Source organism: Cervus canadensis, chromosome 30, assembly GCF_019320065.1.
Source record: "Cervus canadensis isolate Bull #8, Minnesota chromosome 30, ASM1932006v1, whole genome shotgun sequence".
In the NCBI taxonomy this organism is placed as follows: domain Eukaryota; kingdom Metazoa; phylum Chordata; class Mammalia; order Artiodactyla; family Cervidae; genus Cervus; species Cervus canadensis.
Genome location: NC_057415.1, coordinates 4,463,888 through 4,490,041, shown reverse-complemented (window position 1 = coordinate 4,490,041; position 26,154 = coordinate 4,463,888). Strand labels below are relative to the sequence as shown.

At 50.3% G+C, this 26,154-nt stretch overlaps 2 protein-coding genes across 2 annotated transcripts in view; one reads left to right on the top strand and one right to left on the bottom strand.

The window, feature by feature from the left end:
* The window catches only part of SLC25A37 (solute carrier family 25 member 37), a 46,616-nt gene extending 23,391 nt beyond the window's left edge, over positions 1–23,225 (bottom strand). The window contains exon 1 of the mRNA XM_043453813.1: positions 22,872–23,225. Within this exon, the coding sequence (XP_043309748.1) occupies positions 22,872–23,081 (210 nt within the window). The 5' untranslated portion in view covers positions 23,082–23,225. The remainder of the gene's footprint in view (positions 1–22,871) is intronic.
* ENTPD4 (ectonucleoside triphosphate diphosphohydrolase 4) overlaps positions 22,434–26,154 on the top strand; it is a 116,908-nt gene continuing 113,187 nt past the window's right edge. Inside the window, exon 1 of the mRNA XM_043453811.1 lies at positions 22,434–22,456. The gene's annotated coding sequence lies outside the window, so the exon portion shown is untranslated. The remainder of the gene's footprint in view (positions 22,457–26,154) is intronic.

The window sequence follows — 26,154 nt, the reverse complement described above, 5'->3', positions numbered from 1 at the left end:
GCACCTTTGGCAAGTTACTCAATCCCTCCCAGCCTGTTTCCTTCTCTGGAAATGACGCTCATCGCAGTAGCCACCTTCTAGTCTCTGTGAAGATTAAAAAGTACAATGAATGAAAAGCCCTCTGCCTGGGGTCTGGCATCCAGCTGCTGGGGCTTTTATTTATGTTTTTGGTTCTTTTTGGTGGGGGTGTTAGTCAGTCAGCTGTGTCTGACTCTTTGTACCATAGACTGTAGCCTGCCAGGCTCCTCTGTCCATGGAATTCTCCAGGCAACAATATTGGAGGGGGTAGCCATTCCCTTCTCCAGGGGATCTTCCCAACCAGGGACTGAACCCAGGTCTCCTGCATTGCAGGCAGATTCCCTAAGCCACCAGGGAATTCCCAATTTGGTGGGGGTGGGGGGGGAGATAAATAGCAAATTCCTAGGAAGATGTCATTTTTACTTGAATTGCTTCACAAGATGACTACCTCCTAGAGAAGGATGCCCCCAGAATCCACCTTGGTTGGAAGCAACACCCCACAAATCACTATTTGGATGAGATGACCTGAGCCATTGTTGGGAGTGACGGGCAGCCCTTTTGTTCTCGCTGCCTTTCTTAACAGAAGAGAATCTGAAGCTCAGGAAAGTCAGGGGATTTGCACATAATAGCCTCTAAGGGTCTCAGTCCCTCCCACCCACTCCGTTTCCACATTTACCTTCCTTTGCTCCCCAATTCTAAATGAATGGAACCTGCTGCTTACATTAATCCTGATTATGTAAGGAAGGAAACTTGGAGAGTCAGAGAGGAGGGAGGGAAAAGCTAGTGTCAATTTACACCAGTGCAAAGGGCCCAAGATGAAAGGGCTGCAGAAAGTTCACTAAGAGCCCAGGACAGTTCAGACCTTTACCTGGTGCTGAAGTCCAGGGCCCCGGCCAGGGTAAGGCCCTGAAGTGCCAAGGTCCCCTGGCACTGCTGACTGGCACCCATTCCTGCATGGTCACCACAGGGTGAAGGCCCGCCCCAGCGCTCGAGCACCCGCCACCCTCTGAACGGCAGAGAAGCAGGCAGCCGGGGCCACATTGAGCTACAGGGCTGGGCCCGGGGCGCCCTGTGAGGGCTCTGCTTCCTCCCCCGTGCCCTGCCCGCAGCGGGGCAGGCTCTCAGGCCCCTCAGATTCTGGGCATAAGCAAACCCACATGGTACTGCCGGGCACAGATGTTTCCAAAAATGTCTCTTTGCCAAACAAGGGCGACCCCCACAATGTTCTCACACAGAAAGGAGACACTCCTGCGCCGAGAGTCAGAAAACCTCAATTCCCATCCAGCTTTGCCCACAAGTCCCTAAGGAACTCCCGGCTGGTATCCACAGGAATTCCCACCAGCAGGTAAGCCTGAGATGTGGGAGATTTCCTCTGTCTAGTCACTCACCCATTACAATTGCAAATACCTGTCCAGTGAATGGGCTTCTCCGGTGGTGCTAGTGGTAAAGAACCCACCTGTCAATGCAGGAGACAGAAGAGACATGAGTTCAATCCCTGGGTCAGGAAGATTCCCTGGAGGAGGGCATGGCAACCCCCACCAGTATTCTTGCCTGGAGAATCCCAGGGACAGAGAAGCCTGGTGGGCTACAGTCCACAGAGTCGGACACGACTAAAGCTGACTTTAGCACACACACACATCCGGTGGATAGAGTCAATAGATGATCTCTAAGACTAAGTCTTAGTCTCATCTTAGATGATCTCTAAGTCTTAGAGATCTTTAATCTTACAGTCTCTAAGTCTTAGATGATCTCTAAGTCTCTTTTTGACTTCTAACATTCTAAATCTATAAAACCACTAGAGTCCTTTGGAAAACAAATGCTTGGGAGGGGGAGTGTTTAATCTGATGCGTGCCTGTGTATTCAGTTGATAAGTCGTTTCCAATTCTTTGCAATCCCATGGACTGTAGCCCACCAAACTCCTCTGTCCATGGGGTTTTCCAGGCAAGAATACTGGAGTGGGTTACCATTTTCTTCTCCAGAGGATCTTTCTGACCCAGGGACTGAACCCGCATCTTTTGCGTCTCCTTCATTGGCAGGCAGATTCTTTACCACTGAGCCACCAGCAAATGTACGTTACGTTAGATACGATACATCTATACTATAGAACCACGGCTTAAAAACACTTGTATTGGACTTCCCTGGTGACACAGTGGATAAGAATCCACCTGCCAATGGAGGAGACACGGGTTCCATCCTTGGTCCGGGAAGATTCACATGCAAGAGAGGCCACCGTAATGCGGGGCCTGTGCCCCAAAAGAGGAGCTCCCCTCGCCACCACTAGAGAAACTCACACAAAGCACCAAAGACCCATAACAGCCAAAAGTAAAAAACAGACAAATAAAAATTTAAAACACTGTATTTAAAAAGAAAAAAAAGAATTCCAGCCAAGATTAGAACCCATGTGCATTGCCAGTGGGAGTGTAAAAAAGTACAGCCCCCATGGAAAACAGTATGGAAGTTCCTTAAAGAATTAAAAATAGAACTACCACATGATCCAGCCATCCCACCTCTGGGTATAGATCCAGAAGAACTGAAAGCAGAGTCCCAAAGACATATATATGACATATATATATATATATATACATACACACCCATGTTCACAGCAGTATTCTTCACAATAGCCAAAAAGTGGAAGCAACCCAAGTGCCCATCCATGGATGAATGAATAAACAGAAGGCGATATTATCCAGGCAATGGTATACTATTCAGCCTCAAAAAGGAAAGAAATTCTGACATGTGCTACAGCACAGATGAACCTCAAAGAAATGATGCTTAGTGAAATAAACTGGTCACAAAAAGATAAACAGTGTATGATTGCACTTAGATGTGGTATCTGGAATAGTCAAACGCAAAGTGACAGAAAGTAGAATGGTGGCTGCCAGGGGGCTGGGGACAATGAGGCGATGCTATTTAATGGGGACAGTTTCAGTTGGCAAAGATGAGAAAAGTTCTGGAGGCGGATGGGGATGATGGTTGTACAATAATGTCGATACACTGCAGTAGTGAAATGCACACTGACAAAAAGCTAAGATGGCAAGCTTTATGTGTATTTTAACCACAACTTTTTAAATGATAAGACATTTTTAAATTTAAAATAATTTTTCTAATAACCACAATTTTTAAACACTAGCCATCTAATCAATAGCTCACTCCACGTGCATTTCTGAAATCAGTCTGAAGTGTGGCCACAATCCAATAATTTCCTGAAGTTTCCTTGAACACCTGGGAGGGCAGTTTGGGGTTTGTTTATCTGTTCTGTGAAGGTGGTCAGGGGTCTCAAAGGCACCATGTAACCCCCACGGACACAGTAACATTCCCAACCTTGGAAGGAAGTACCTGGAAATTCCACCCAAGATGGAACGAAGGCAGAAGCTTTGATGGAAGATAGAAAGGCTTTGGGGCTTCCCGGGTGGCACTGTGGTAAAAAATCTGCCTGCCAATGGAGGAGACGCAAGAGACGTGGGTTCCATCTCTGGGTTGGGAAGATCCCCTGGAGGAGGGCATGGCAATCCGCTCTAGTATTCTTGCCTGGAGAATCCCAAGGACAGAGGAGCCTGGCGGGCTCCACTCCATGGGGTCGCAAAGATTCGGACACGACTGAGCAGCTAAACACACACCCAACAGAAAGGCTTAAGATGCAGAGCTGGGATGCTCGCCCTTTTCCCCAGGCCGACCCCCGGCCTGGCCGATGCAGTGCTTCCCTGCCCAGCACACACAGGCCTGTCCCAGCCCAAAGGCCATCATGCCAGGAAGCAGTATCCCACCTGTTCAGGTGTGGCAGTAGCTGCCAAAAACCAGCCACACATTTGTATCTGAGAGACTGGGTGACCACACGGGTGGTTCCTGCCCTGCCTTCAGGGCCAGGGAGCAGAGGTGGCCCCCTCAGGGCTGTGGGTGACAGCTCTCCCGGATCCACCCTGGACAGACTCAGAGAGCTGGGCACCTCACAAGCCCCATGCACGGTTCCCCAGTCAAGAGTGGTCCTGCCAGCTTCTGCAAGACCAGCTTCCTCACCCTTCCACAGAGACCACAGCTTCTAAAGGAAGCCCCACGATTAGCCTATTATCCACAGGAAAAAAAAAAACCTTTTCAAAGCTACCCTGTCGCCAGCCTTCTCTGGCTCATTCCTCTACTACTAATTGAATCAGGTGATGCATCTGCACGGCTGCCTCCTATTAAAGTCTGAGAGAAACACGAAGGAAGAGGCAGCCTCACATGCTGTGATCTGTGCCCCAGCACTGTGCCTTACTGCCACAGACACTCAAGAACTGAGGGGCTTCCCTGCTGGCTCAGTGGTAAAGAATCTGTCTGCCAATGCAGGAGACACGGGTTCAATCCCTGGTCCCGGAGGATCCCACACGCCGCGGGGCAACTAAGCCTGCGGGCCACGACTATTGAGCCTGTGCTCCGCAACAAGAGAAGCCACTGCAATAAGAGAAGCCCCCACTCACCGCAACTAGAGAAAAGCCTGCACATCAACAAAGGCCCAGCACAGCCAAAAATAAATAAACAATAGTAAAAAGTAATCAGTGGAGGAGGGCTCGGAGGTACACTGTATTTCATTCACAAAGCAGGCATTTTAAGGCCCAGATGCACTCTCCTCCCCAAACGGCCATCTCCTTGCTGAGCATCTATGTCCCATGGAGTGAGACACTTCATGTTTTCTGGGGCCTAACACGCAGGATAAGAGCCCAGGATATGAGCCCCGTGAGAGCCAAGCTCCAGAGTTGAGGGGAACACCAGAGGGCGAAGGATGGGCTGCGGGGAAATTTTCCAGACATTACTGAAGCCAGATTTCCCACAAACGCTGCTGTCCAATCAGCTCCGTAAGGCTGAATGATTTACGTGCAGGCAGGGGCCAGGTCACAGCTGGAGGGGATGTTCTCCTGTTTCTTCACACACCCTTCCTACCAGACAATAACAGAGAAAGAGGACAAAAGACCAGAACCGCCAGGCTTGAAGTGCTAAGGGTCTCAGAGAAAAGACGCCAAAGGTAACATCCTGAACGCTCACCTTCCAGTCTCCAAAATCCACTTGCACGTACTACTTTCTGCACAAATTATTTTCTAAGTTCGAGGGGAGGTATTTTTGTTTCCCTGGATGCCGAAGAGAATGGCAAGAACGTCTGATCCTGGATGAGATTTCATACCAATGAAAACCCTCATCCTGGGAACAGAGCTCAGGTGTATGATTTAAACCAAAGTCGAATGACAAGAAGGGTTTCCAGAAGGGAGGAGAGATGAATGGGTGCTGGGGATGAAAGTGAGGGGCCAGACCACAGGAGTCTAGTGTTAGTAAAACAGGGTCATTCTACCAACAGATTCTCCCAACAACAAAGAGTGTGCTGCTAGGGGAGCGGGGGATGCTTGGGGTAGGCAGAGAGTCCCTGCCTTCAAGGAGGTTACAGTCCAGAGGGGAGGGAAAGAGCACACCAAAAATCATACAAATAAGAAGTTACAAACTAAGGGGGAGAAATGGTTGGATGACATCATCGACTCAATGGATATGAGTTTGAGCAAACTCCAGGAGATAGGGAAGGACAGACAGGGAAGCCTAGAGTGCTGCAGTCCATGGGGTTGCAAAGAGTTGGACACAACTGAGCAACTGAAGAATAAACCATCCTGAAGTGAAGGGCAGGGTAAAGATGCTGGGACAAGAAAGGTGGGGACCGAGTTAGACTCGAGGGTCCCGGAAGTGACTCTGAAGCAGTGACCGGAAGCCTGGGGGGAGTCACGCAGGAGAAGTGTGGGAGAAGAAGGGGGCCACCTCGGGATGCAGGTAGCGACAGGTGGGATGTGAACAGAGGCCCCAAGGAAGGCGATGTCACTGCAGCCAGCTGGGTACCAGGAGCAGAGCGCAGCCTGTGCTGAGCCCCGAAAAGAGGACAGTCAGCTGACCCTCTATGCAACATTTCAGTCCCTTTGGTTCTGACCTGAACACAAGCCACGGGGAGTGATGGTGTTCCCGTCACCGTGATGGGAGTGGCCCCTTCATCCTGTCATTCCCACCAGAGTTCCCCCAAAATGCCCCAGCTGTCTGGGCTCACCCATCCTTGCTGCTGGCAAAGCTGGATGACCGTGGCCGTGCCGGCTGACCCCTCGATGACTCAGCTTCCTGGTAGTGAGCTCATAAAACGGCCCAGGCAGGAAGGAGTCAGAGAGCTATAAACAGAGCCTTCCAGAAGCATCGGCTACATGGCTCCCCTAGATTCCAGAGTGGGACTGTGGCCATTCAACATTTCTAGAATTGTCTGAATGACCAGTTCGCAGTCTTCTAGTGTTGCAGTTAAAGGTTTCAAGAAAATTAAATAGACTACCATTTCTTGGCAGATACTCTAGGAAACAAGGTCCCCCAAAAGTATTTGGGCATCTAGTTCTTTTCCTGCTAGCTCCCTGGTAGAATTCCAGGGTGTGTGTGTCAGAGGGGGTGGGAGTCATCTTCCTAGCTTCCTCCTTCAAGCCAAAGTGCTTGTAAGTCTATACTTTACACTCCCAATCAAAGGACAGTGCCCAAAGTTATACAGCCCATGGAAATAAAGAGTAGAACTTTTAGAAACCTCCTAACCTTAGAAAACTCCTAAGAAACCATATAGGTTTAGTTCCATTTTGCCATTTTATAGATGAACAAACTGAGACACAGAAAACTGAAATGCTTTCTAAGAGTCACTCAGCTGGTGGGCTTCTGGTTATCACAAGCTAATTATAACTCACCGTAAAAGGCAAATTAAACGTTCCGTGTGTGTCTCCAGAGAAAGGATCCATTTTGCTGTGTTTTTCCTCCTTTCATTCCCTGCCCTCCATACTCAAGCTCTGGGTTGGCAAAGGTTCTTCCTGCCCCTTCAACTCTGGCTGCTCAGACAGGATCAGAAATCTGTTTTCAATTTAAAAGCCACTTCTAGTAAAAGCCCAGCTCTGTAGTTAACTTTCGTTTTTTTAGGTTCTGAAAGGGAATTTCAGAAATTTTCTTATGATTAGATTATCAGAAAACTCAAAAGACCCTGGAAGAGACATTCAAGGGAAGGTTAAAAGTGAGAATTTTTACCCCAGGTCATGGGAAGCGTCACCGGCTGGCCCAATCACAGACGCCAGTGGAGGGCACAGACTGACTCCAAGGATAACAGAACCACTTAAAACTGTCCCCATACAGAGCCCCCGGGGACAAACTGCGGCGCCCACTCCTTCGCCACCTCCTTCTGAGCCTCAGAAGACTTTCTTGGAGGCAAAGAAGGAACTAGGAGTCACTCCAACTTGTCAATGTATTCCTTATTATTATTCTGTTGTTTTTACAAAGAAAAATTGCTGAAGCTGACATTCTTTCTTTTATAATCAATGTATTTTTCATCTTGCTTTAGGTATTTTTTTAAATTGAATTATAGCTGATTTACAATGCTATGTTAATTTCAGGTGTATAGCAAAGTGATTCATATATTATATATATAATATTTTTTCAGATTCTTTTCCATTATAGGTTATTATAAGGTATTTGAATATAGTTTCCTGTGCAATGCAATAGGTCCCTGTTGTTTATCTGTTTTATATATAGTAGTGTGTATCTGTTAATCCCAAACTCCTAATTTATTCCTTCCCAATCCCCTTTCCCCTTCGGTAACTGTAAATTTGCTCTCTTTGTCATTGAGTCTGTTTCTGTTTTGTAAATAAGTTCATCTGTAACATTTTTTTTAGATTCCACAAATGACATCATATGATATTTGTCTTGCTCTGTCTGAGTGAAGCTGATATTCTTGCTGCTCTGAGAACTAATTATAAATCTTCAGTCATTTTCAAAATAAATTTACTTAACGCTTCACACTTCCTGGCATAAATACACTCATTAATTCAGTGATTGTCTATGAAGCCAAGATTCAAGGGAAAACAGTTTTTAAACACAAGTACACTAAAAGAGAGTTCTCTAGTCTCTCTTGCTCATTTTAGGTTACTAACCCTTTCTCTGACAACCCCTATTCCAACAGGGCATCTTCTATGCCTTAATGTCCAGCAGATCCAACTTTTGCTTCTACCCCAGCTGTTTCTCCTGGGGCACAGCTCGGCATTGTTAAGCGACACTGAAAAAGGGCCATGCATGTCCTTCTTCAAAACACCCAGCAGGTTTAGTAAGAAAGACCTCAGATGCCAGTGAATCCACAGACACAGGAAGAGAAGGCTGGCCGTGGGGTCGGTCAGTTCTTGCCTATGTCACAGGACTGGTCTTGTGGAGAAACAGGACTCAGTTTTTAGAAGCTGGGAGATCCAGGAGCTTTTCTCTCTTAACCTGGACCGATACGGGCACCAGAAGGAAAATCCTCAAGAGCCAGCAGCTTCCAGCCTTTATCAGAATCACTGGAGGTGGACGGACAAGCCCCAGGAACTGAAGTCTCTGCATTTAGAGAAGGATCCACCAGAGACAGAAGGACTCAAAGAAAAGAGAGAGCAGGAAAAAAAAATAAAGTCCAACTATTCAGCTTCCTTTAAAAAGTGACAAGAAGGGGGCGACCCTGGTGGATCAGCAGTAAAGACTCTGCCTGCCAATGCAGGAGACGCAGGTTCGATCCCTGGTCCTAGAGGATTCCACATGCAGTGAAACAATTAAGCCACTGGGCTCTAACTACTGAGCCTGTGCTCTAGAGCCCAGGAGCCACGACTACTGGAGCCTGTGAGCCTAAAGCCTGTGCTCCACAACAAGAGAAGCCACTGCAGTGAGAAGCCCAAATACTGCAATTAGAGAGCAGCCCCCACTTGCCCATGCAGCATTGAAGACTCAGCAAAGCCAAAAATAAATGAATAAAAAGTTTTTAAATGCCATTAAAAAGAAGCAACAAGGAATGAGACAGGAATCTGAGTATCCATCACAGGTCCCCATATGGGGCTCGAGACGAACCTCTGTCATCGCCACGCTTCTCTCGTCACCCTCTAAACTGTAATCTGGGTTACTCTGGCAAACCCTAAACCTCACCAAATCATGTGACTGTATTTAATTTTTAGCTACTTGCCTGGCTGCTGCTCCAGTGGGCACTTGCCACTCACGTCACCCATCAGTTAGGAGCCAATTATGAGCAGAAACGCCCGTGACATGACAGCTTTCCTCCCTTCCTCTGTGTTATCGACTCCTTTGGTCCTCAGCTCTGCAGGAAAAGTTCCCACCAGGGGAGGCTGGGCTTCCCTGGACGCTGCCAAGCAGTCACTTGGTAGTCGAAGAGTGAAGTAAAATTCAGAATGCAGGGGGAGGGAAAAAGAAGGAATTTCAGAATAGGGGGCAGGCCCTGGTGTGACCCCCACACCAAACACAAAAACTTCCTCAGCTGATTCTGTGGGCAGAAGGCTCAGAGCAGAACCCCAAAATCAGAGGGACGGGAGGGTACAGGTGTCCTGGGGATGGCCAGGCATCTCAGGGACAGGCTGTGACATTCCAGGGGACAGGGAATCATACAGTTCTGTCCTACCATCTACATCTCCTTCAGTCTAGATACACATGTTGATATATTATTTCTTCCAGGGGCCCTTTTCCTGACCGCTCTCGACAAGGTTTGGTTTCTGTGAGAAGAAACTCATCACCCCTTCCAGGGATGATTCAATGATACCGTCCTCCTGGCAGACAGGGGACTTCTGTGGGGATGGACCTCACAGGCGAGAAGCCTCCAGGCTTCCAGAGCCTGGCACATGTGGTCACACCCACATGCTCCCACTTCTGAATTAATTTCGTCATTAAAATGAAGACTAGGGGATGATGCTGCACTTTTACACATGCCTTTTAACTCTTTTTCGGTAGAGAAATTCCATGAATCAGGCCTATGCAAGCCAACACTTAGCAAACAAGCTGTGGAAACAGTGACTAAGGGGAGAGAGCTGGCTCTACAGCCCATGACACGCCCTGGGCTCGTCCTTAGACGTTCGCACTCATGTACACACACACCAGCATCTCCTTTCCCGTAGAAACGTTTCGTCCTGCTTCTTCAGTGTGGCTTCTGAGATCTGATCATCAGGCAATCACTCATTCCTCTAACTCAGGCTGGAGACAGCCCTGGGACACCCATGGGATACAGCCTCTATTCCAGGGGAGCAGAGCTCCCCACTGCAAGTCAGAGGCAGGGCCCTGCATGTTTCCATTCCTAGCAAGCTGGCTGGCGAGCTTCCTGCAGCTGCCAGCACCCACCCTCACATCCACCTTCCACACCATCTGCCAGGCCCGGGGCGAGGCAATGTGCCAGCAAAACCCCCTCCCTGTGGGCAGTGTGAGGAAAGGAGGAGCAGGGACCCCAGTACAAAGGCACCTGCGCCCTGCCTCCTTCCCTTCTTACTTTCAACCATCAGTGGCCGTGAGTACGCACAGCACACAGGGCAGCAAGGGACGAAGGCAGGCGGGCGTCAGCAGACACAGCGTCACGCTTCAGGACGACCCGCCACCTTCTCAATCCCCAGGCTCACCCGCCTGCCACTCAAGGGGACAGACTCACCTGCAAAATGAAACGGAGCCTCTAAGGTGATAACCCCACGGAGATGAACGGGAGGGGCCCCCACTCCCTAGAGGAATCCTTAATCACTGGCCTTAATCACAGTAGTTGTATGCAGGCCTTTCATCGCTGGTCCGACATCATCAATTTTAAATGTATTTCTGAGCATGCCCCAGAGTGTAATTGGCTCTTCCTGATTACCCAGCGAAAGAGGTGGCGGCAGACGGCCACCCTGGTCTTTATTCAACAGATGGGAGACAAGCGAGTAAGGAGAGAGGCTAAGTGCCCATGGCCACACAGCTGCAGCGAAGCTGCAGGGGCCGGAACCAGAGCCTGGACTTTCCATTCCAACCAGCTAAACCTACCCCTTTAACAGGATCCCCGTTTGATAACAAATACCACGGCCTGGCACCTGCAGAGAGCTTTATACTCTGTAAATGGTATAAAAGTCTGTTGACTGCAAAACAGGCTGTATTTTCTTACCACACGTATTAAGTAGAACTGAAAGGGAGGTGCAGCGGGCCTTGTCACTCTTCCCTATTTGAGATGAGAAAACTGCAGCCCTAGCAGACCAAGGAACTATGATGTAGTACTCTTTCCATAGGTCATTTTTAGGCTGTCTTTTGGAAAGGAATCCTTAGGCTAATCCAAAATCAAGTTACTATACTGAGTCCAACTTTCACTCAGCGCTAAAATGAGAATGTGCCATAGCAGCTGCAGTTTGCTCCAGAGAAAGAAGCCAGAGAGAGCCAAAAATATCCCATGGCAATAACTATTTGTGATCATCACCTTGCCCTACATATTGGAATAGGTGACCAAGGAACTCCTACCTATATGTTAGAGCTCCGAGTTCCATGCCCAACTATGACTTTTTGCCAGAGCTTCCTCAATTCCAGTTTCCCCCTCCCCAAAATGCAGCTGGGACCCCAAAATCTCCTCTCAGAACCCAGCTCCAGGACGCTGCCATCATTAACATGAGTCTACATCTCAGCACTTCACATGCTCGCTCCTACCGATTCCTTTCCTCAACTTGCCTCTAACACGATCCCAGTTTGGTAATAAATACCATGGCCTGGCACCTGCAGAGAGCTTTATACTTTGTCAGTGGTATAAAGGTCTGTACCAGTACCTCCAGTGCTGGTATAGCAGAAAGAGGCGCAAGTTCCAGGCCATGTTAGTGTTCTGAAGCTTAGTTTTCTCACCTATGAAATGAGAAACTGTGGGTGCCTCTTCCTATCTTCAAAGGAGAGCTAAGAGGATCAAGTGACAGAATATAGGTTAAAACTACACGAAAATAATGCAATATACAGTTACAACAGCAACATACAAGCATAACCAAGCATTCAAGCAATAACACTTTCTGGGGTGGTCCAGTGGTTAAGAATTCACCTTGCAATGCAGGGGACGTGGGTACGACCCCTGATCAGGGAATTAGGATTCCACGTGTGGAGCAACTAAGCCCGTGTGCCGCACAACTCCTGAGCCCACCTGCGACAGCTGGAGAGCCCAGCTCGGCAATGGAGATCCCGCCTGATGCAACGGAGATCCCGCGCGCTTCAATTAAGATCCGATGCCAATGATTTAAAAAAATCAGTCTAAAAAAAGTAATAACGCTTTCAGAAATGATAACAGGAGCTAATATAAAGTGAGAGCTTACCACTTACCACTGACACTATTCTTAACATTCTAGTTGTAGCATAATTCATTCTCATAGCAACACACTATGAGGTGTGTAGTGCTTTATTCCCATTTCACAGATGAGAAAAATGAGGCACAGGGAGGTTTCAGCAATTTGCCAGGCGCCGGCCAGGCAGTCTGGACTCAGAGCCTGTGGTGTTAACCTGAAAAGCCCTTCATCATTCAGCATATCACCTCTGATATGATCTGTCATTAGTGGGGCCCGTCAAGGTTCGGGCTTCCCTGGCGTCTCAGAGGATAAAGAGTCTGCCTGCAATGCAGGAGACACAGGTTTGATCCCTGGGTCAGGAAGATCCCCTGGAGAAGGAAATGGCTATTCACTCCAATATTTTTGCCGGGAGAATTCTATGGACAGAGGAGGCTAGTGGGCTAGAGTCCATGGGGTCGCAAAGAGGTGGACACGTCTGAGACAAGCCACCTGCAAACGTGATCCCATCTGAGCTATTCAACAGCCCTGTTCAGTAGGTAAACAGATGATGTCAGTCCAGGCGACTAATAATAGTCTATGAAACATGGAGACACCAAGCCAGAGAAATAACTCATCCAGGTTTCCAAGCTGATGAGTGGCAGGATGGGGACTTAAATTCATGGGGCCTGACCCCTCCACCCCCAGCCTAGGGCCCTTTCCGGGGGTCCCAATGCCAGCACAAGTCTGACACACACGCCCCCCTCCCCAACGCCTGCCCACAGCGGCATCTCCAGGGAACAAAGGCTGAGGCCACACTGAGAGATCCATCAGGGGCCTCTGCCACCAGACCTCAGGGGACAGTGCCTTTCTGAGTCGCTCACAGGATTTTGTGTGTGATGGATCCGGAGGCTGGTGGCCCCGGAGGACGTCCTCTCGGGGACACAAAGTGGCAGTCCCTTCACCTGACCCACGGTGGCCAGACATTTCCTAAACCTGTTATGCAACTCTTGCTTCAAGCAAGCTGCTGCTGGGATTTCGCTCTATTTCAACATGTTTTGTTTTCTCTTCAGAGAGAAAGCACGAATGTGAAACCAAAACACTTCTTAGTGACCAGACAGCGGCCCTTCCCGGCAGGCTGGGATTACTGGGCAGGGGGTGGTGGCTCCCAAGGGTACCTTCTGGGAGCCAATTTCAGCTTCCAGATGACTAACAACCGCAGGGGTGAGGAAGAGGATGTGTGTGTGTGTGGTGGGGGGTGGGGCACAGCACAACTGAAGTCCACTGTTTCTCAGCAGGGAAGGAGCCAGCTCAACAGTGCCCGGCGGACAAGCCCCCATGACACTGCCCGCCGGCCCCAGGATTTCAAGATGGCAGCCTGAGCCCATCTGAGTCCACACACCCCGGCCCTGCAGCCACATGACAGTCAATATCAACTTGAGTCATTCTTCTCCCCAAAGCGAGCCGGTCTCCTGACCTAAGGGAAGGGTCTAATTACAGGGAGCAGCCTCTGGAATTAGGAGCCAGGGCTTATTTTGGTTGCCTGGGTGAGGAGGGCCCTCAGTCAGTGTGCAACGAATGAAGTGCTGGCCAGATGAATAAACAGCCTCATCGGGGGCCTGTGGGTTCCACCGCAAAAACGGACAAAGGGGCTGAGAGACTCTCTGTGTGGCCACGGACAGTAGGGATCCCAAACAACGCTAAGCAAAACAAAATAAAAACTATTTTGCACTTGTTTAATAGCAGGTTTTAAAGCACTTGCCCCACCCCCACCCCACATCTCTTTAAACAACTGTTTCATTCAACCAAGAGTCACAGAAAACCTTTACGTGTCTCTGGGGCTCAGCATGCCATTCAAAGTAGTCCAGGTTCATTCTGAAGGCCCCGGGGAGGGCCGTGAGGAGTCAGGTGGAGAGACAGACACTCCCGGAAGTGAACTGAGACGATGGGGCTGCCGCTCGACCCCCTCAAGCCCCTCACAGGCTCCGCTGCACCAGCGAGAACAGGCTGGATTTTCAGTTCCAATCGGCTAACTTCGCCCCTGTAGCATGATCCTCATTTGATAATAAATACCACGGCCTGGCGCCTGCAGAGGGCTTTAAGCTTTATAAACTGTGACCACTGCCAACCTGCTTGCATTTTCTTCCAAGACTCGATTAAGTAGATCTGAAAGGTAGGTAGGATGAGTATTATTACTCTTCCCTTTTTAAGGAGAGAAAACTGGGGATGAGCAGGATCGGCTAAGAAGGATTTGTGGGCACTCATTCAACATAATTGAGCACCTACTGTGTGCCCAGAACTGTTTCTGAGGGAACACCCAAGAGAACAAAGGAATCCAAAATTCCTGCCCTTTGGGAGCTGACGTTCGAATGAGGGACGACAGACTGTGAACAATGGAGATCATATTACAAATGAAAAAAATACTAAACTATGTAAATAATACACATAAATTCATTAATTTTTTGTGGGTTACAGGGTAACACATGCTGTGGAGATAAGCAGGGCTGGACAGTAGGGAAGTGTGAGCAAAAGGAGGGGAGAGAAAGGGCGGGTTTATTCAACTGTGACTCTGTGATCAAGGAAGCCTGCAATATAGAGACAGCAGCAGAGTCCCCTGAACCAAGGCAGGAGTGGCATGAGGGAGAAGAAAACAGATTTAAGGAGTATCACAGGGGCAGGAGTGGACAGGTCTTAGAAGCATATGGAGAGAGGGCAAGGAGGGCAGAGATGGGGGAAATGTTGAAGACCATCCTCAAACTTCTGAGGAAGGGGGCCCAGGCCAAAGGGCAGACCAGAGGAGAGAGCAGGATGTCCATGATGGACACTAAGGCAGCCAACTGGACATGTCTCCAAGGCAACAGGATACCCAGATACCCAGCTCCCAGACAGACCCGACCAGAGACACAGATGTGCAACCCATGAGTTGTCAGCACCCAGGTAGAAACGGAGATGTGTCCCGAGAGACAAAAAGAGGGTGGAGGACAGAACTCTGAGGAAGACCAGGAGGCTGTCTGTCATCAAGAGGGACCGGGAAAACGGTAGCTGAATCTATTAGCCAGGAAATCACTGGCAGCCTAGGGTTTCAGCAGAGCGGTGGGTGCAAAAATCAACCTGAATATTCACCAGAAAGGACTGATGCTGAAACTGAAGCTCCAATATTTTGGCCACCTAACACGAAAAGCCAACTCACTGGAAAAGACCCTGATGTTGAGAAAGACGAAGGCAAAAGGAGAAGGGGGCAGCAGAGGATGAGATGGTTGGAGAGCATCACCAACTAAGTGGACATGAACCTAAACAAACTGCAGGAGACAGGGACTAAACAGATGCAAAATGCCAGAGGTCTAGGGGGAGGGGGGAGGTGACAAGGGGAGGAGGTAGAGACTGAGTGTCAACCATCCTTTCCCAACATTTGTTATTTTAAGGAGAGAAAACTCTCGGGGCACATGGGGTCAAGGTGAGCTGCCTGGGGTTTGTTTGTTATTTAAGATGAGACAAGTATGGATTCAGAAATGCTCTTAAGAAGGAACCAATGGCTGGAGGTGGGGGTGGGGTAGAGGCCAAGATACTGGAACTGGGTTACTCAAGAGACAGATGACCAAAATAACTACGACCGTGACCTTTATTGAGAACTTAGGCACCAGACACTGCAGCAAAAGCTTTACATACGTCATGCCCACTTGATTCTTTCAATAAAGAAGAATCTGGGTCTTGGGATTCACATTCCCAATCTGTAGACAAGGAAACTGAGCTTACAGAGGTCAAGTAAGATGGCCCAGGTGGAGAGCCAGGATTCAAACCCAGGTGTACATCAGTGGTTGCTAAACCCACTGACTCTCCTTAGAAGAAGGAAGGACCCTCTTACTTTACAATAGGAGAAGGGGCAGGGGTTGGCAGACTAGTAGGAAGGACAGTTAGAGGAAGAAGAATTTGATGGAGTCCTGGTTCCTCTAGGAACAGAGAGCAATATGCCACACTGAGGCTGAAAAAAGTAGAAGGGTGGGAGTCTGAGAAGCAAGGTGGTCTGAGGCAGCTGCTGAGCAGGATGGAAGCCGACTGACCGGAGCACGGGGAAGGCCAGGCTGGGGCCCCAAACGCCTGGCACACAGGGCAGCAGTGGACGCAATATGAGGGTTTCTCCTGAAGGGCTGGGCTTCCCTGTGGGCAGTGGCTTGCTGGGGATCAGATGTGGGCAGGAAGGTGTTGGAAGATGCAAAGGCAAAGAAACTATGGGCTGGGGAGTGGCTGCAGTGATGGGCTGTGGAGGCCAGGCTGGATGAGGAAGCCAGGGATGCGATGAGATGAGACAGAGAAGAGGTGAGAAGAGTGTGACCGTGAGACAGCTGTGGCCAGACTCTGAGCCGTCTGAACGCACGATTTCAGGGGTAGACAGGTTCAGGGCCACGACAAGGCCTTTAGAAGTAATAGCCATGGACCTGAGTGGTGTAAAGAATAGAGGGATTTGGGACTTCCCTGGTGGTCTGTGCTTCCGATGCAGGGGGCATGGGTTTGATCCCTGGTTGGGGAAGTTCCACACCCTGTGCAGTGGGCAAAAAAAAAAAAAATAGAATGGAGGGATTTGGATGTTAGTCAGGTGGTGACCAAAACAGAACACTCTCAGGATGATAACAGAATTCAGGATGGATGAACAGTCTGTGAGCCAGATGTCAACATCCAGAGGATGAGGGAAAGTGGCTGGATCATGGTGTTGTTGATGATGATGGTACTGAAGCTGAAAGGTCCCACCCAGAGGACAGTCCTACACAGGAGGCAATGATAAGCGCTATAAGGACTTAACCCTCACAGACACCCAGGACATCAGTACCATCTTTTCCTTCTTTTATAAATGGAGAAACCAGGCAGAGAGGTGAAGACATTTGCCCCAGGTCACACCCAAGTGGGAAGCAGGACCACAGTGTGGCTCAAGACTCCCTCCCCCTGCCCACCCCGCCATCCCAGGGGAGTAGAAGGTGAGGGGTAACACAGGGAGGAGAGGGACAGACGCTGGTGGAAGTGGACGGCAGGAGCCTCAAAGGGAAAGGAGAGCTTGATAGGGTTAGCAAGCAACAGTGGGAGGGTAGCAGCCCCAAGGTGCCTGGTTTAAACTAATGGGAATCATCTCTACCTGAGAGGTACCCGGGAGAGGCCTCAGAAGAGCTGGGTTTCTATCGGCTTAGGGAGGAGGAAGGAATGTTCAGTGAAGATGTGAAGGAGTCAGTGACAAGGCACATCCACAGGGTCCAGGGGGAAAGTAAAGAAGGAAGCCAGGGAAAGCTGGTTCAGGAAAGAGAAAGCAGGAAGAAAATTAGCTTCTGCATTTCATAGATAAGGAAACTACCAGAACTCCGAAAAGCTAAGTGTCCCACCCAACCGGTAAGTCAAAAGCCTAGGATCTGAATTGCCCCAAGCCAGTTCTCTGCCGGTGAGAATTCAGGCTCAGAAAGGAGTCTGAGGGCAGGTCTGCAGTTAAAGTGATTGGAGGAAGCTTCCTATGAAAAATGGCAGCAGTGAACATTCCAAGGTGTTGGCCGGGAGAGGAGGGCAGGCTTTGGGAGAAGCAGAACTCACAAGATTTAAAAACAAAAAGAAAACTCTCTGGGCAGGAAAGCTTGGGGACCAAGGGAGATAGGAAAAAAGCCAGAAAGTTCGGAGGTTCAAGACAGACTGCCAAAGGCTTCCTTGAACACAAGCAAGCCAGTTCATCCAGGGCCTCAGGGAATGCCAGAAGAGTCCAGACCCCAAGCCTGTAAACAAAGGAAAGCAGGACTCGAGTCCGGAGACTGGTCACCACCCCAGAGATCGAGGGGACAAAGGCCCTAATCAATGAAACGGCCACAGGTGGCTAAAACGTGCCCAGGGGCAACCAGGAAAGGCACAGGAAGCCCACTCCACAGAGCCACACCCCCTGACTCACGTGACAAGCCCCTACCTCAAGGGCACGCCCCCCACCCCTTGTGCGCCCTAAGGCATGATTTGAACAATGTAATTGAACCCCTCCTCCAAGTTAGCCCCAGTGCCTCGCCCTATTGAAGATCTGAGGCCGCCTTGGCTGCCCGCTGTAATCTCAGGGACTCCCCTCCAAGCCCTCTGCCCTGGCCTCGCCCTCCCCCATTTCCGGACAGAGGGGGCCAGCGGCAGGCAGGAAAGTGGCCACGTGGGGGCCAAGCGCTGTCTCTGGGACCAGATCCCTGCCCCCACTCCTCCAGCAGACCCCAGCCCTGGGCGTCAGCACGCGGCCTGCGCGTTCATGAAACAAACAACAGTACAGAAGTTCAAGAAGAATTCCTCGCTGGAATCCACGCCACTCCCAGATCCACCTTATAGAAAAGTGCTCCTTCCCACTGAAGGAGGATGGAGAAGAAGGGAAGGGCAGGATCGGAAGGAGACTGAAAAATCACTGTACTTTTGTCGCAAGAAACGAGAGCAACTTGGGATTTCACACTCTTTCGAAGCAGAGTGGCATCTCCTGGGCTGTACGTGGTTTTGAAAGTACTGGAGTGAGTGGGAGGGACGCTGGCAGCTGCCTTCTTCACCCGGTCCCGTACTGAGGACCCTAGCAGCCCACTTGGCACTGCGGAGACCAAGATGAGCAAAGTCAGAGGTGGAAGAACGCTGAGCTGCCTGGCACCTGCCCGCCTCGCTGCTGCTGCTCCTCGGAGCTCAGCACTGCCAGCGACGGAAACCCCCGAGGCCAAGCGAGGCTTCCAACTGGCTCGGCACCCACCGGCTCCTAGAGAGAAGGCTTAGACTCAACCCGCTCGGCCGGCTCTCAGCGCCCTGCCACCCGGCTGCACCCTAGCGGGGCAGGAGGGCTTCCCCCAGCAGAGCTTAAAGGGACTGCGTTTCCCTGAGAAGCAAAGCAAGAGAAGGGTCAGCGGAAGTCCTCTCGCTTCAAATCTTTCCTGTTTCCTTCTGCCCCTGCTTTCGCCACCGCGGGACGCGCGGCATGGTCGGAGAGCGGTGTGCCTAATCTGGTTGGAATTTCCTCCTCCACCCACCTGGCATTCTCCCCACAGTCCTGAGCGCTCCGGACCAGGGGTTCTCACGTCCACCCCAAGTGCTGGTCTAGGCGACCACGCCGCTGACCCCTCTGGAGCACCAGGGAGAGCGAGGGGTATGGCAGAGGGGCTGCAAAACCCCAGCTGGCATGGAACACGTCGTGGCGACCTCTGGGTGACAGCCCTCCAGGGTCCCCTCGCGCCCTCCCGTGGGACCACTGCAAGGTCCTGGCAGCCGGTCCCTTTACAGATGAGTAAGCAGTCATATGCCACCACGGAGGGGCCAAGGGAAGGAGGGGAAAAGTTGCCAAAAGTCTTCTAAATCCCCACTTAAGAATCACAGGCTGTTGACTGCTGGAACTCGAGAGACGTTAGTGATGATGAGGTTTAGTGTTTTCTCAGACTTTTTGGCCTAGCCAGAGGTACATTTTGCACAGCCACTCAGGGAACACACAGACACACAACCCAGACTGTCACAGAGCAACAGTATTTCTTACTGCATGCCACACATGCTTGTGTTAATATTTTGTACTCTCACCAACCTGGCTTTTTAAGAATGTGGCTCCCACTAATGGTCACCACCCATTTTGAAAAATGCAAGTCATTAAGGTGACATTGGGTAGAAGGGATTTCACAGAAAAGTATATGCAGTATTACAATGTGAAGCATTAGCCAAGCTGAGTTTCCACACAACAGAGCAGCTTGTTGGGCTCAGAACTGAAAGTGACCAGTCCTGAGCACCATGGTCCACACACCACACAGGAGAGAAAAACTGAAAAACACAGGCCCATCCCACACTCTCACTGAATGTTACAAGATCAAGGTTAAAAATGTGTGCCTTATAGAATACAAACAAAACAAAACCTTTTTTTTTCCTTTCAAGATATAATTATTGATTGGGCTTCAAGTGTAATTAATTATTTCAAATTGCAAGTAACATAAAAAGAGGACAATGAGTGTTCTGTGTTCGTAGAAAGGGGGACAGGTGAAAAATAGGAAATACTGAACATAGCCCCCATTTTACTAGTGACAGAACAGTGCCTAAAGAATGAAGCAAGTTAGGGGCTGGGCTTGAACCCCAACCCAGGGCTCCTGACTCAGTTACTCACAGTCTCCACCATCCCTGTTATTTACGAAGAACATAGTGAAGGGCTCCCCAAGGGGAGCGTTTCCCTGTCTGAAGCAAGGATGGTCCCTGACATCTCATGTTGGACACAGACACTTGTGTTGGTCTTAGCACACCTCTACTGCAGCCTTCCTGGAGTCACACAGCAGGGCTCATGCCACTTAACTCTCTCTGTGCCTTTAGCTCCACTGCAAAATGAAAAGAGTAATCCAAGGAAACTGTAGCAAAAGAAAAAAAAAAGCCAACAAGAGGTGCTTTAAAGCCAAACCGGGATGCTCAAAGCCAGAACCCCCAAGGGTCTTTATTCAGAGCCAGGATTATAATCCCAGGATCTAGAAATTGTTCCTGCTTAGCTAACCCAAACCTGTATTTTATTTATTATTTTTAAAATTTTATTTTATTTTTTGGCTGCACCACGCAGCATGTGGGATCTTAGTTCACCGACCAGGGATCGAACTCATGCCCCCTATGTCGGAAGTGCAGTTAACCACTGGACCACCAGAGAAGGTCCCCAGAGCCTTCATTTTACAGTCAAGTTTCACCAAATGACTTGCCCAGGACAGCTAAACCAGTTCCTTTGACCGCACACGACATTAACCTGTCCACAAGTGAAAACTGCTACAGAAATCAATGCTAAGTACATAGTGACAAGTGGATCAAAACATACCTAGAGGGCAGAAGGAGGGGCAGAGAAGAAACTAAACATAGATCACACAATTCAAACACATGCAATTAACCCCTCTTAAGGAGCTTCCCCAGTGGCTCAGCAGTAAAGAATCCACCTGCCATGCAGGAGATGCAAGAGACCTAGATCCCTGGGTCAGGAAGAGGCCCTGGAGAAGGTAATAGAAGCCCACTCCAGTACTCTTGCCTGGAGAACCCACAGACAAAGGAGCCCGATGGGTTACATAGTCCATAGGATCGCAAAACAGTCAGACACAACTGAGCAACTTAGCACACACAGGAGAGGGTCACAGGGAGCTCAAAAGGCATAACTAACCCTAAAGACAAGCTCCAGTGATGCCTTGAACCAAACTCACAGCGGAGGTCAAGAGCCTCAGAAGTGGTCTAGTTCTTTGATGGCTCATGCCTGCTCAAATGACATCTCCTGGCTCCTAACCTTCCCACACTCTGTCCAAGGCACTTGAGATGACAACTTCAAATATGGGGACTTTTTATTACATGTGAAGGATTATTTCCTATACAAATGCCACCTGGTGTCCGTCCAGGGTCTTTCTTGGAGGAACTTTGAAAACCTAAGAGAAAAGATCTCCCTGTGGCCTCCATAACCCTGGCAGGCAAGGACGGTTCCTTTAATCTCCCTCTGGCATGCCGTAGAGCAGAGGCGTGATGACTCAGGCCCAGCAGTACAACATAAGACGTGGGGCTCACCTTAATGTGAATGCCCGTGGCCTTCTCTCTGGACCCGTGTCTGTCCAGCCACTGACCGCCAGCTCTAAGAACTGCTCAGAGCAGGGAACACCCTCTGCATTAGACATTCTGGCCTTCCCACCGCTCATGTGGGGCCAGCATCAAAAACAAAATACAGATGCTAGTTGGGGAACTCTGTTGAGTCTGCCTTGGAGATAACTGCCACCTCGAGAAGCCCCCAAATCTCCGAAGCACACCGGGGCTGGAGTCGCGGATGCCAGTGGCACATGAGCACCGGCAGGCTAATCCCGTTCACTGCTCTGTGCCTCAGTTTCTTCATGTCAATTCCCACGTCTGCTGTAGGAATAAGATGAGTTCTGCCTACACAAGTACAATGTATCAATAATAGTATTGCTTCCCCATAGCACTCTATCCCCGGGTCATTCTGTATCCTGAACAAGCTGACTTAGTGCAGCTCAGGCAAAAATCCGCCTGGTTAAAGCTACCTCCTGACAGCAATGCATTTAAAACTACCCGGGAAGCGCGGGGCAAACTGAACGGCTATTACACAACCCCTAAGACTACACAGCACGCGCTCTCCCTGCCTGCCCTGCAACAAAATGAGAAGGCAAATGTCACTGTGAGCCTCACTGCCTCTCAGCTGCTCGGCTGCCAAAGGGCGGGCGGCCGGGCCAGCCGGGTCGGGGCCACGTTTCTCGGCGCGAGTGTGGTTGGCGCTCCCGGCGGCGAGCCCCTCGGGGACGGCGCACGTGTGTGGAAGCCCCGATCACCCGGCAGCGGCCAGCTGACGCCACTCGCCGCGGCTCGCACACCCAGCGTGCCAGTGGGAGCCGCGACGAGCCGGGACCGCAAACCCACCGATCGCGTGGCCAGACATGGTAAGACTGCTCAAAGCCATACCGGCCGGCTCCGTCTGGAGCCCCGCCGCCACCGCCGAGGCCAGCGGTGCTCTCCCCTTCTCCTCGCCGGCGGCAGCGCCGCCAGCAGCCCGGGCCTGGAACTCGGCGGGAGCGGCGAAGCGGGGCGCCGGCTGGGGCACCCTCGTGGGCGCGGAGGGGGGGTTGCCCCCGGGGGCCCAAGCGCACAGCGGAAGGAGCTGCGCGGCGCACTCCCAGGCGCCCCGGCTGCGCGCGCCAGCTCCCGGTGGGACGCAGGAGACCCGGGGGCGCCGCGGCGCTAAGGAGAGCGCGGTTGCGGAGGGCTGCTTCCAGGCTGCGTCCAGGAGGCTCCCGCGCGGGATGCATAAGCACACGCGTGCGCTCGCTCCGTCTCTAAAGTCTCCTGGCGCCTCACCTTCACTGAGTCTACCGGGTACATGACCGAGTGCTCCAGGATCCCGGCCATCGCTCCGGCTGTCATGTGGGTGGATAAGGAGGCGCTGGTCGGCAGGTTCTCATAGTCCTCCGACCCGGCGTCCTTGCAGCCGCCGCCGCCATCTCGGCTGTCCCCATCCATCCTGCGCGCCCCAGCCTGGCTCCCTACGCCGCCGCGGCGTAGCTCCATTCGCCGGCTCCGCGCGGCGCGGGAGGCTGCAGGAGGCGGGCGGGGCGGGGGAGGGGGCGAAAAACTTCACTTCTTTAAAGTGGGAACCACCTCCCCGGTGCTGCGGGGCCTGACGCCATGGCGGGCTGGGGTGGAGCAGAGGGGCCCGAGACACCAATCACTGAAAAAGAAGGGACGGGCTGCGGCCGCGCCATTGGTGTGCAGGACAGTGGGGACCCGCCTCCCTGTGTGACGTCACTGTCTACTGCACATTTCCAAGCTACCGGACGGGGGCGAGAGGAGGACGTGGGGTGTCCCGGGAAGTCGTCTTACCTCCTGGTGGGGTGGTGCTGCCTGGCTTGGGGCAGGCCAGGGGGGCAGCTGCCGGGAAGGGTCACCCGGATCGCAGAAGGGGAAATGCTTGAGGCTGGAGGGGGATCCGGAACAGCGGCCAGTCTACCCACAGAGCCCAGGGTTTTGTTGCAAACACTATTGCTCAGCAAGCTTTGGCATTCCTTGGGCCTGGAGCACTGCGAATGTCATTTATGGAGCAGTTATGGTGGCCGGAGGAGGAGTTGGGGGGCACATGGGGTGGATAGAGTTCCAGAATTGAGGACCCACTGCGCGATACGAGGGGTGCACCTCCTTTTCTGCAACACAAGAGCATGTACCGTAGAGGGAACAAAGTGAGATCTCAAGATCCTGCGCCAGGCTGCTTCATTGGCGCGAAAACTTAAGTTTTTCTTTCTGAAAAGAAAACACGTGATTCATCAAGTTTATTCCTCCTTATTCTCACCAAGGGGCTAAAGCCACACAGCCCTGGACTGATGAAGACGATAAGTGGTCATCAGGTGAAGCCCTTCTGAATAGGCACCTTCAGCGCGTTTTCCTGGGGCAGGAAGGGCTTTAAGAGCCTGGCCTCACAATAGAGAGGAAAGTGAGGAAGAGAGTAAAATCTTGCAGTATTGCATTTGCCTGGGCTTCCCCGGTGGTGCAGTGGTAAAGAGTCCACCTGCCAAGCAGGAGACTGGAGTTCCATCCCTGGGTCAAGAAGATCCCCTGGAGGAGGAGATGGCAATTCACTCCAGTATTCTTGCCTGGTAAATCCCATAGACAGAGGAGCCTGGGGGGGCTGCAGTCCATGGGGTCACAAAGAGACACAACTGAGCAACTGAGTGCGCATGTATAGTTCTTTCTAATATTCTAGTTCATAAACTATCCCAAGCTATTAAATATCTTCTTAAATAAAGTATAACCCAGGTTATTTTACTGTAACCTAAATAACAATGTCTTCTCCATCTGGGAGGAAGAGGGAGGAATCAAAAATTAGGGGAGTAGCCTGTCTGTTTATCTAAGGCTCCCTGAAATGTGCATCTAAATGTGCATGTTCTGGGCTTGAGATTTGGCTTGAGCTGATCAACTTTTACTGCACCTTATCTGGAGAAGACTTCTGGTCAGGAAAGCTGTGCCTTGAGATATGAACGGGTGGGGGAGACCCTGAAGATGCTGTATCTCCTTCTTGGCCTCATCCTGGTCCCAAGATTCGAGTCACAGTCACCCAGACAGCTCCCCGGGATTTGAGATTCAGTGATGTGAGCAATGTCAACAGAGGCTTCAAGACCAAGGGGACTGTTTCTGAATATTCAGTAGGTGCCAAGAGAAGTGCTAAAGATGGGATAGGTAGAAACAAGCTCTGCATTTAGTCATTCCTGGAGACAAATTTCCCTGCTTTTGCTAAAGGTGATTTTCAAGAAACATTGGTCAAAACCTGTTGATACTCATTTAAAAATGGATACCCTTTAGCCAGTACGTAGTAACTCATCATCTCACTTCAGTGACCAACACTCTGAAAATACATGATGCTCTTCAAAGCATTGTTTATAGTAAAATAATTGGAAACAAGCTAAGGGTTCAACTAGAGAGGAATAGCTGAGCAATTATGATACCTGTATTAGTGAAAGATTATGGGGCCATTAAATTGTGATTATGCAACAACATGGGAAATAATTATGATGCAGTTCTAGGTAAGAAAACAAAGCAGAGTTCTATGAACCCTACATTCACCAAGATGTAAATATGCACATAAAAAGAGTGAAGCGGTTATTGTGATAGTGATGTAGGATTATAGTTACGTTTACTATATTTTTCAGACAAACAATGCTTGTATTGCTTCTGTAATTGAAAAAAATATAAAGAATGAAAGTGGATCATGCTTTGTAGGATTTAATCTCTCGATGGATGAGAAAACCCCTGAACTCTGCAGTGGTGGCATTGGTGGAAAAAAGTCAACCCGTAGTTGCTTAAGAGGACTCTTGGCATTTGTGAACATCCTCATAATCTTCAGAGACATACAATGTTTTAAAAATTTCATTAAATGTTAAGCTGAAGCATTTAGAAAATCTTCAAAATATTTATTATGAATATTCAATTTTTTTTCTCACCAAATGTGGTAGTTATAGTGGTTTGGCCCTCAATACCTTAAACTTCTCCTTGTACTGTAGTGGCCAGAAAATTTAAAACACATTTCTTGCAGTCGGAGTCTAAATATGACTTAAATCCTGACAGCTGAACTAGAGAGTTCTGGGAGGTGGAAGGCAGATGGAGACCACCATCCTGCTGTTTTGCTGTTGTATGCTGCCTGGCGAAATCCCAGACCTTTGGGTCAGGAGCAGCTGGGGTGGGCAGTGGCTTGCCTATTACAATAGCATCCCAGTGTCTGGACCCCAAGTTCATGGATGTTGAAAGGCAGTTGTGGCAGTGGGAGTGGCAACAGGGAAGGTGGAAGCACCATAGCTTCCATAGGTGGCCTCCTACACCTTTGCGGATTCGGTGGGGCTTCCCTTAGGAAGCCAGGTACAAGTTGTGAGTCTGAGAGTCATCTCTGGAGACCCCGCCTAGGTTTCCCATTCAGCAATATTCTGTACAGTAACAAATGGGCATCATAATGAGGGAGGTATCTCTGGATGTCAGAATACAGTGGTCAGCCCTGGTGCTCAACCTCTGCGGAAGGCCTGCCGGGAGGGGGGTGACATCCCCAGACCCCATGACCCGTGCTCTGGCCCCACTGCCAACAAGAAGGGAGCATCACAGGGAT